Below are 12,114 nucleotides of genomic sequence, written 5' to 3' on the forward strand. Positions count from 1 at the left end.
TTAAGACTCTTTCCATACATTTTAAGACCTCATCGCCACTTCCAAGTTTTAACTCTTTACATAGACAACACTTTAACTTACATTTATTATATATTAATTGTAAGATACCACAACTAAACAGTCTTAGCTTGTGATTACTCCTTATCAATGCAACATAATTCAGAAGGATGGGAACAAAGGACAAAGGAATTAATTGAGTGACTAGAATATCAACTCTTATCTGTGTGCAAGCCATAGCTATTTTGTGGAACACTTCTAATGACAAACACCTGACTGGTCAGTTTACCTGTCATCATAGAGTGCTTGATTTGATGCACCAGAGCAAATCCTTCAAACACAGAGTGTTAGCACTGCACCTGATCAAGTCTTGCTGCTCTAAAGATCCTAAGCTCATTGACAAATATCACACACCGTGTCCTAACTACAGTGATGCGTCAAGCAGTTTAGCTGTCCACACCACACGTGACAGCCATTCAGAAGTGCAGAATTGCGCTGCACTCTGAACGAAATGGACAAGTTTATAATTTAATTCATAAATATTAAACATAAATATTAAACCTTTTTAACATTTCACACAAAATGATATTCAAACTTACACTAGACACTTTTAACATTGAATAAAGCACATAACCCATACTGAAGATATAAGTGTCATAGTTTGTGTTGCTGTTCCAGCCGCGATGTTGCAGAAATAGAAGCTGTTTCTAAAATAGAAATTTTGTGTGTCGCCATTAGGACAAAAACTCTTTTTATTGTGTGTCGCGGCGTCGCAGGACAGAGTGTTATATCGTAAGATGTGCTCCCTTTACACAGAGAGAGTGTGATTGCGAAATTGAAAGTAAAAGTAAACAGCAAGCACTTATTCAAAGGTGTTTTAAATCAGTTACGAGTAACTGTTGCTGTCATGACAGATCTATTTCTGAACCGCCCGTTGCAGACCACTGTTATACAGGAAACTTTTTAACGCAATCGGTTTATCAGGAGTTGTTACCTGTAACAGTAAGAATGACTCCAGGTGATCCAGAGTATTGGTTTAAGTCAGTGATGATCCTGAATCGATATTCTCCAGAGTCACTGATCTTGAGATCTTTGATTCTCAGTTTGTTCCCCACATACTCCACACGACCAGCAAACTGATGCTCCTCACGCAGGTCTTTGAAGTCCTGAGATCGACCATCAGATGGACCGTAATGCCAGAATGTTTTATTTACAGTATGATCAGAGGGATGTGAGTATGTGCAGGAAATGTCTACTGTTGAGTTCACCAAAGCACAGACTCTTGTAGAGGTGTAAGTCACATCCCAGCAGCCACTCTGAGAAACACCTGAAAGAGACACAGATTAACATGCAAAACTCACACACACTTTAAACATGTTTGTTTAATTAAATTATTGTATAAATAAACAATATCACATGCTATTCCATTGATATCTACAGTATATAAATATTGTTTATTAATATTGTTTTATTATTTGACACTCACACACAGAAGAAGAAGGATGTTTACGGTTTTGATCATGAGAACAGGAAAAGCTGCCAGCATCACTGCTGATAAACACTAATGTGTTGGGGGACCATGTATCTGCGAAACGCTGTCCATTCTCCATCCAGTAATAACGACCTCCAGAAGCCAAAGGGCAGGAAGAATCACAGGTCAGTTTTGTTCTCTCATCTGTCGGGTCTGTAGACACAGGATTCATCCTCAACTGCAGGTCTGAATAGAGTGAAGATTAAAAATTAAGAAAAACTTCACATCACATGAGAAATGAAAATAGCTGAACTGAACAGAATCTGGACTCAGTTTCACCTGTGACTGTTAGACTGACGGCTGCTGAGCTGAGATGTTTAACTCCATCATTCATGATGAACATGAGCTGATATTCTCCAGAGTCTCTCTCTCTCACGTCTGATATTGTGAGTGTTGAAGAGCTGCTTGAGATCTGATGTTTCACTCGTCCTGAGTAGTCTGAGTCTAAAGTCAAATCTTCAGGTTCATTGTTTTTTCTCCAGTTTGTACTTTGTTTCTCACTGAACCAGAACACAGTTTTGATGTTGATGTTGGAGTAAAGCACTTCAGTGTCACTTCTGTCCCCTTCACAGCACAAATACTCTCTTCACTACAGGTCACAGAGAGCTGGTCCAGTGTTACAAAACCTGAACAAGAAAACATTACAGATGAATTATGAGAAATCTGAACAAGAAAACATCTATTGAGATTGAATTATTTATTTAGAAATCATCTTTATTGATTGATTGATTCAGACTCACCAATCATAAAATGCTGCTCACAGTCACTAATTAACCACATTGCTTTAGTTATTTATTTATGTCTAAGCTAAGTTTATAAAGTTTTAAAAATGTGATATTTCAATATTTGTAAAAATGATAATTTTCCATCCTCTTGCAGAAATAGAAGCAAATGCAAATGATTGTCTGTCTTTATCACACTGTATCCACACGCTTCTTTACCGCATGTTGTGTGTTTTAAAACTGATGGACAGACATGAGTTGTTCAAACCACAATGCTCTGTTTCCTTGATTACATATGACAGTTTCATGACCACATATTTTTACTCGAGAGGTATCGTTTGTATCATTGATTGAGTTGCTCAAACATTTCCTTGATTACACATGATGATGACATGCTATGGAAGATGTTGAGAGGAAATTGTGACATCATGATTCTCCCAATTTTAATTTGTGTATGAGAATAATTCATATTTTTAACTGGGTAGCTCTAAAACTTGCAGTATGTTTTTATTATAGAGTAATCTCTTATATGTGTAAATATCAGGAACATTTTTATTCTCTATTTCATGACTCCTTTAAATGTATCTATACACGCACTTCATTTTTAAATAGTGAGAAATTCCTGCCCACATGGTGAATTAAATTAGACCAACATTCAGACTGATTTTCAGACCATCTGGATCTTAAAGAACTGTTTCAAAATATAATTAGAATACTATTCCATAATTAATGAATAACTACACAGAAACAAATAACTAATGCACTATTACGATTCTAGTAACTACTGTTAACTAACAAGAAAGTCAGATTTGCAGTGGTAGTTCATTATTAGCTAATCAGTAACTACTATATATTTTTTCTTCATCTTAAATACAAGAACTACTATATACAGGTTCATAATTAATGTGAAAAATGCAAAATGTATAATTAATTATAAAATGAAGATCATGGTTTTTGTAAGGCTCTGGATTGTAATACTTCTGATGGCTTTGGTAACACTTGAGTCGTTACTAGTGGGTTACCATGATCTTCACTTTACAATACTGATCCAAATAATTAGTAATTCCTTTAGAAGGATGTAGTAACACTTGAATCATTACTATCCAAAACTTTACATATACCTCAAAAGCTTACAATGATTTCAGTCATTACTAGAGAGTTATCATGATCTTCACTTTAGAATACTGATCCAAATAATTAGTAATACATAAGTCATTACAAGTGGTTACTTGATCTTCGCTTTAGAAATAATTATACATTTTGCATCATTGACATCAATTATGAACATGTATATACTAGTTCTCAGTATAGTTCTCTGGGAGATATGAAAAAATAGTAGTTACTGATTAGCTAATAGTGAACTACCACTTTCAACTAAGAGTTATTACTTACTGATTCGCTAATCAGAGTTTCTTGTTAGTTAATAGTAGTTACTAAAATGTTAATAGTGCATTAGTCATTTGTTCATTAATGATGGAACAATATTTTAAAGTGTTACCTGTGAGGGATAATTAGAGCCACTTTAAATGAAAACATTACAGAGGAGAAAAACACACAGTAATGGTCAAACCTGGAATGAGCAGCAGCAGGATCAGCGCTGAGAGTCTGGAGTTCATGATCTTCACTTTGTGTAAATTCACACAAACAATGAAAGACACAGAGCTGCTCTTCCTGAAGAAAAGACACTCACTGAGTTCTGACACACTTGACACTTAATTTGTCTGTTATTATAGTTCATGCAAAATAAAAATAAATAAATAAATCATGGTTTTGTTTCTTGTTACAGTATAATTGGTAACAACATGTACAGTACTTAGTGTAAGGGCTTGGTTTAGGGTTATTGCATGTAATCATGCATAATTTACTGTTATTACTATAGTAACAATGATAATAAAGTCTTGCCAAAGTCAGGACTACAGTCTATCCAGAGAGATGCTTGAAACTACATTATAATGTAAAGCGTAATTTAAATGAAAAGATTACATATACTTACATTATATGCTGCTGTGTTTCAAGTTCTACTGCCTGTTTTAGGAGACACGTTGACACCACACGTCTTATTTCCTTCCTTTTGTCTAAAGAAAAACTCCTGAAAATGAAGTCACGTATGGTCTTTAGGCTAAATAAAGACGGGTGTTCATGTGTTCACACTCTTCAAAGGTTCCAAAACAGGGTTTTCAGAGCACAGAAGAACCAGTTCTTAAAAATAAGAAGCATTTTAAATAAACATTTTAATAATCTAAATAAACTGCTTCCACTATCCACCTTATTTTTTTGCCATAGGTCATTTGTAAATGTTATCGGTGTGGCTTTGGGTCTCATCCATGTCCAGCTATTTTTAGCTGTACAAAACAGTTTGCTTTCTTGCTTGATATTGCAGATTGGTGTGTCTTAGCATATTATTATAATGTATTATCTTAATTATGAACACACTGGTTTGTAGTTCAAAAAGTTTCACCATTTTTGCAATGGAAAGATTGCATGGATGCTAATCAAGAACCTTCATTTTTAAGAATGTAGTTATTGAAAAACTTTTATTTCCCATAAATTAACAACACTGTGTAGAAAGATGTTTATATAGCAAACTGGTTAACCTGTGATACTGTTTATTTTTATATACTTTTAACTTTAGTAACAGAAAATCATAAACTGAAAATAATGATGTATTTGTAAATTAATTTATTTCTTTCAACTGCACCAAAAGACTCTCCCAACCCCCTCCACCTTCTTCTGAACTGAAGGCACAGGATTATGGGAAAGACAAAAATCATCAGATGTCTGATTTCAAGACTGCGCTTGGTAAGGATTTCAGTACACAACCTTTGTAGTACAAATCACTTCTTCATGTTCAGGTGAATCATGCAAGTTTTGAAAACGAAAATACTTGTAGCAAATAACAGCAGCTCACTAGATGTCGCTGTGTCCAAACTGCCAAGAAACTCTCAGGACAGTTTATGAAAACATTTCAAATGGCTCACAAACCCATACAGCTTAACACCAAATTAACTAGTTTTATAGATTTTTATTTTCTGATCAGAAGGTGGTTCTGTTTTCACAGGTAAGCACAGATCACACAAGCAATAAAGTCTACCAAACAGTGTTTAAACACGACAATCAATGCTTAATAACTAGCTTTTGTCAACATATTAAATTGTTTTCCACAATAACAGGGATAATTACTGTAGTCACAGTTTATCTATTGAAATGTAAAATATGTAAGTGTGTGCTAATACAAGAACAAAGAAATCATAAATAAAGATTAACTGAACACCAGACTACACTCCATCATTAAGATGGATCCATATACTGTACAATCTTTATAGAATAGAAATAGTTTCTTATTAAAAGTGCTTACACTTAGCAAAAGGAGCAGAAAAATAAGTAGCTAAAACCTGGACTACTTGTTTAGTTTGGTTTGATAATGCAGACTGACAGTCACACTGTATCACACTGATGATGTGATGCTGACAGTTCTGACTGTTGCTAGGTGATGATGTAACAATGGAAGAACACAATGACATCACTCCAGCAGCTCTGATGGACAGACAGCAGATGAACAGATGTGGATCAGCAGATTCTGACACAGACAAATAGTAAGACATTAAACACAACTACAACAATGTTGCTGTTAATGCATGTCTTACATTATAGTAGATTCACTTTTCTTTACAGTTTGGTTTTGAAATGAGGTGCATTCTGATGAAAAAACCTGTTGAATCATAATCCATACTCTTAAAACCTGAATACATTATAATGTTTCACTGTATGTCATGAAATTATTAATAATCAGCAGATATTTTACTCACCATATCCACAGAGCAGCAGAGTGACTGTATAATGGCAAAACACTGTTGTCTACTGCATCTTTACAACACAAAGAAGTGAATCATGACTATCAGAGAAACCACCTGAATGCTGCAAACATTTGACACTGAAGCACATGTATCATGAGAGATGTGTTACCTCCTACAGCACAGGAATACTGTTGAAGCTCTTCATTGCTGACTGAGTCCAGGTACAGCTTGTTGACTTTAGTGAATCCATCGATTACCTGCAGTGTTGATTAGTACATGTAACAGAGTTACTGTACATAATTTGATTACAAAATGTGTAATTATATTACAGTTACTTATGAACATGTTAACAAATACAAAGGGGGTTACATCTGATATTTTCACACATACTTTAATGGATTTATTTCCCAAATTTCATGGACTGCTATATTAAAATGAGTCACTAATGTTTCAGGAGTTTAGGACATAGAATAGGACACATGCTTATTTAATAACTGTTTTATTTCCTGATTTGATTTATACATAGACTTTATTTATTTATTTAGATTAACTGTTTTTTTTTTTTTCCCCAATATCATTGTTAGATAGATACCAGTGTTTCCTGTAACAGCTGTGCAAAGATTTGACTGCAAAAACAGTATCATAGCTATTAAACTATATATTGTTATGATTTGTTTATGATGGTTTAAGTCAGTGATTAACCTGAATTGATATTCTCCAGAGTCACTGATCTTAAGATCTTTGATTCTCAGTTTGTTCCCCACATACTCCACACGACCAGCAAACTGATGCGCAGATCCTTGAAGTCCCAAGAAGGACCATAATGCCAGAATGTTTTATTTACAGTATGACCAGAGGGATGTGAGTATGTGCAGGAAATGTCTACTGTTGAGCCCACCAAAGCGCAGACTCTTCTAGAGCTGTAAGTCACATCCCAGCAGCCACTCTGAGAAAGACCTGAAAGAGACACAGATTGATCAGAATCAGAAACAGAAATATAAATAGACAAAAATAAAAAATACAAAATAAAATAAATTGTATGTACAGTTGTGCTATAGATAGGTAGAATAGGAATAGAACAGAATGAGATGTAGGGATGTACTAGGATGTAGGTGGTACCAAATAAATATAAGGTTATTGCACATATTTTTTTATTGCACAAAGGGGGGAACATTTAACTGTTCATGAGGCAAATTGCCTGGGAGAAGAAACTGTTCTTGTTCCTGGCTGTCCTGGTTTTTGGGGCTCTATAGCACTGGCCGGATGGCAAAAGTTCAAAAAGGGAATGGCTTGGATGTGAGGGATCCAGAGTGATTTTCTGAGCCATTTTCCTCATTCTGGGTGTGTACAGTTCTTGAAGGGTGGGCAGAGGACTACCAATAATCCTCTCTGCAGTCTGAACGATTCTCTGTAATCTTCTGGTGTCTGATTTTGTAGCTGAGCCAAACCAGACAGTTATTGATATGACTCGATGATGGCTGAGTAGAACTGTTTCAGCAGCTCCTGTGGCAGGTTGAACTTCCTCAGTTGTCGATGGAAGTACAATATTTGTTAGGCCTTTTTTACAATGGAGTCAATGTAAGTGTCCCCCTTCAGGTCCTGGGAGATGGTGTTGCACAGGAACTTGAATGTCTCTACTGCAGCCACAGTGCTGTCCGTAATGGTGGGTGGGAGGAGTGCAGGGGGGTTCCACCTGAAGTCCACTACATTCTCCACTGTTTTGAGCATGTTGAGCTCCAGGTTGTTTAGACTGCACCAGATAGACAGCTGCTCAACCTCTTGTCTGTACGCAGACTCATCACCATCCTGAATGAGGCCGATAAGTGTGTTGTCGTCTGCAAACTTCAGGGTTTTGACAGAGGGGTCTTTAGAGGTGCATTCATTGGTGTACAGGGAGAAGAGCAGTGGGGAGAGGATGCAACCCTGAGGGGCACCAGTGCTGGTGGTGTGGCTGCTTGACATCAATTTCCCCAGTCTCACTAGCTGTTGCATTTGTCAGTAAGCTGGTGATCCATTGACAGATAGAGCTAGGGACAGAAAGCTGGGTTAGTTTGGTCTCTGTTGGAATGATGGTGTTGAAGGCCGAACTAAAGTCCACAAACAGGATCCTCACATAAGTTCCTGTTTTGTCCAGATATTGCAGGATAAAGCGCAGTCCCATGTTGACTGCATCATCTATGACCTGTTTGCTCGGTAAGCAAACTGCAAGGGGCCCAGTAAAACCAGTTTTTCAAACGACTTAATGACGACAGGTCTGTAGTCATCTTGGGTTATCTTGGGTTTTTTGGGACAGGGATGATGGTGGAGCATTTGAAGCAGGCAGGGAACTTTACACAGCTCCAGTGATCTGTGAAAAAATGGGGTCCAGTTGGTCAGCATAGGTTTTCAGACAGGCTGGTGTGACACCGTGTTGGCCTGGTGCCTTTCTCCTTTTGTTCTTTCTGAAGACCTGATGCACATCATCTTCACTGATCTGAAGTGCAGGAGGTTGTGGGGGAGGGGTTGCTGGAGGTGTTAATGGTTGTGTAAAGAGATGGTCAGAATGGGAGTGGGGGCTTCGAATATACAATAAAACTCGTTCAGGTCTTCAGCAAGTTGTTGATTCTCCACATTCCTGGGGTATGGTGTCTTGTAATTGGTGATGGCTTTTAGGCCTTTCCACACTGAATCTGGGTCGTTGGAAGTGAACTGATCTTCCAACTTTTTAGCATAGTTCCTCTTAGCCACTCTATTCATTGTGTTCCTGGCCTGATAGTACGAGACTCTGTCCCCATTTCTGTAGGCATCCTCTTTGGCCTGACTAAGATGTCTGAGTTTTGCTGTAAACCATGGCTTATCATCATTAATGTGCAAAACTCACACTTACTTTGCATGCATCTGTTTTAATAAACTCATGTCAACAAACATTTTCGCATACTATTCCATTTATGGCTACAGCATAAAAATATTGTTTATTGATATTGTTTATTATTTGACACTCACACATAGACAAGGAGTGACGTTTATGGTTTTGATCATGAGAACAGGACAAGCTGAGAGCTTCTCTGCTGTGTAATAAAAACATTTCGGGGGACTCTACATTTGTCCAATACTGTCCATTCTTCCTCCAGTGATAGAGAACTCCAGAGGTCAAATTGCAGGAAGGATCACAGGTCAGTTTTGTTATCTCAGTTCTATTTAATACAGGATTTATCCTCAGTTGCAGATATGAATTAAAAATAAATAAATAAAAAAATTAAGAAAAACTTCATTACATGTCAAATAAAACATCTGGACTGAGCAGTATCTATCTTTATCTAGAGAGTCTTTAGAATTTCACCTGTAACTGTTAGACTGATGGCTGCTGATCTGAGATGTTTAACTCCATCATTCATGATGAACATGAGCTGATATTCTCCAGAGTCTCTCTCTCTCACGTCTGATATTGTGAGTGTTGAAGAGCTGCTTGAGATCTGATGTTTCACTCGTCCTGAGTAGTCTGAGTCTAAAGTCAAATCTTCAGGTTCATTGTTTTTTCTCCAGTTTGTACTTTGTTTCTCACTGAACCAGAACACAGTTTTGATGTTGATGTTGGAGTAAGAGCACATCAGTGTCACTTCTGTCCCCTTCACAGCACAAATACTCTCTTCACTACAGGTCACAGAGAGCTGGTCCAGTGTTACAAAGCCTGAACAAGAAAACATTATTGAGATGAATTATGAGAAATTCTTTATTACAGCAATTCAGACTCACCAATCTACTGCTCACAGCCACTCAACCACCCCTAATAGCACACATACATCACAGAGATGTCTATTTGATGTCTGCATTTACATCTGTTTTTAGAGTGTTTGCTCTTCTGCAATACATCTATAGGATGTTTCCTATCAGATGTCAAATAGATGTTTAGAAAATGTCTGTAAGATGTTTATGATTTAGAATGTATGTAAAACTGACATCTTACAGACGTCTGTCAAATGTTTGTACACAGCAGATGCTTTCCAGATCAAGAGATATTTAAAAGTCATCTTGCAGATGTATGTGTGCTATCTGCTCTACATTGCTCTATTTATTTATTTATTTATTTATCAAAAATTCATGAAGGGTCAAGAAATGCATGAAATGTTTTTTGAAAACCAAAAAGGTTCAGTACAGTTGTAAAAATGACCATTCTCCATCCTCATTTTCATTCTCTGTAAAAAGCACTACATTTCAAGGGACATTCTTTGTTAAAGAAATGGAAGCAAATTCCCACTTCTGTGATTGGACTTCCTCACACTGTATCCACACACTCCTTTACTGCATGTTATGTGTTTTGATATTTAAGATGGAATCCGCTGTGATAGAGCCGTATATATTTGAGCCCGAGTCAGATCCAAAGGAAATAGAAAGAACACAACTACAACGATTACAGCAGTCTATTTCAGCGTGGTGTTTGATTTTGCTTGTTTAGTTTTGTAACCCTCAGCTCTTTAAGAAAGATGCAAATTGCAAAGTTTTTGAAACTGCAGTTTCTTTACATCCACTGACAGAACATAATCTGAGTTTGATGGTATTACTTGACAACTTTATCTAACACAGTATTGTTTGTGTGACTGATGGACAAACATGAGTTGTTCAAAGCACACCTCTTGATTACATAAGACGATGATGCATGTTATGGGGGATGTTGGAGGAAATCGTGACGTCATGACTGCTGATTTCGAATCTAGCCATTTATAGAGGGGTGTGTGAGAAGAATTAATACTTTAAACAGGGGAGTTAGTTCTGAGGTCTGAAACTTTCAGTATGTTCTTATTTTATAGTAACCTCTTATATGTGTAAATATCAGGAAGATTTTGATTCTCCATTTCATAACTCCTTTAAATTTATCCATACACTCATTACATTTTTAAATACATATCAGACAATCCTGCCCACATGGGGAGACCAACATTCAGATTAATATTCTCACCTACTGGACATTAAATTATCTGATTTTTAAATGATCAACTGTTTCAAAATAAAGAGCAATAATGATTGAAGTTATCACTCTTTAAACATGTGAACAATAATTATAGCCACATTTAGAGGAAAATGTTACAGAGGAAAAACACACAGTAATGTTCAAACCTGGAATGAGCAGCAGCAGGATCAGCGCTGAGAGTCTGGAGTTCATGATCTTCACTTTGTGTAAATTCACACATATAATGAAATACATGAAGCTGTTCGTCCTGAAAAGAAGACACTCTCTGAGTCACTGTAAATGCCATTACAGTCAAAATCATGAATACAGTAAAATACTTAAGAAAGACAGGCTTAAAATGACATTTTAAATGCAATTAAATATTAGATTTACCTACATTATATGTTGCTTTTGTTCTCTGATATTAATTGTGGTTTCTATGGTTTGTTTTAAAAGTTGCTGCAGACTCTCAGATCTTATTTCCTTCCTATTTCTCACTGACACACTTGAAAAAAGTTGTTTTTAATCAGATAAAGGTGACACTTACTTTTTTAGGAAAAAAAAAAAAAAAACTTTCCATCAAACTCAACTTAGGAAGTCAGTATGACTAATATTTTGGCTATTAAGCATTTTAATTAGTTTCCACCAACTACGGATCAAGAAGGAGCAAAAAAATAAAATAAATAATATGTATCAAACAAAAGGCTAAAAATATACAGCTCTGATCTTAAAGCACCGGAATCCTAAGCTATGTTTAAACAGGACATAGCATTGCTTGGGCCTAAAATATTATAACACAAACCCTGGACAATAACCAGTTTGTCCACTTATTAAATTGCTGTATTGATTTTGCTCTGCATTGTTACTGTGGTTACAGTTCATCCATTAAAATATAAAACATGAATACAAAAAAGAAATCAGTTAAAGATAAGTTAAATAAATAAATAAGTTAAAGATAAACAGAACAGAAAGGTGAGAATATTTTATTAAAGTGAATCTTTAAAAGATCTTTAGAGAATAAAACGTTTCTTTTTACATCCAGCATGTTTTAAAACCTGAAATGTTGTTTTGTTTTGCTTTGTTTGTTTATGTGGAACCCTATATAATTTAGAAAATGAATTATAGAAAGTAAATCATTTAAATCTC

General features: G+C 36.0%; 1 protein-coding gene across 1 annotated transcript in view; it reads right to left on the minus strand.

The window, feature by feature from the left end:
• Positions 1 to 11,382, minus strand: part of LOC127159656 (uncharacterized) — an 83,496-nt gene extending 72,114 nt beyond the window's left edge. Inside the window, exons 1-7 of the mRNA XM_051102442.1 lie at positions 11,366 to 11,382; positions 11,136 to 11,236; positions 9,364 to 9,711; positions 6,813 to 7,001; positions 5,692 to 5,827; positions 4,244 to 4,369; positions 3,821 to 3,921 (exon numbers count right to left, since the gene is read on the minus strand). Of these exons, the coding sequence (XP_050958399.1) occupies positions 3,821 to 3,921; positions 4,244 to 4,369; positions 5,692 to 5,827; positions 6,813 to 7,001; positions 9,364 to 9,711; positions 11,136 to 11,236; positions 11,366 to 11,367 (1,003 nt within the window). The 5' untranslated portion in view covers positions 11,368 to 11,382. The remainder of the gene's footprint in view (positions 1 to 3,820; positions 3,922 to 4,243; positions 4,370 to 5,691; positions 5,828 to 6,812; positions 7,002 to 9,363; positions 9,712 to 11,135; positions 11,237 to 11,365) is intronic.
• Between the last annotated feature and the right edge of the window lie 732 nt (positions 11,383 to 12,114).

This window comes from Labeo rohita, unplaced genomic scaffold (assembly GCF_022985175.1).
Source record: "Labeo rohita strain BAU-BD-2019 unplaced genomic scaffold, IGBB_LRoh.1.0 scaffold_240, whole genome shotgun sequence".
Taxonomy (NCBI): Eukaryota; Metazoa; Chordata; class Actinopteri; order Cypriniformes; family Cyprinidae; genus Labeo; species Labeo rohita.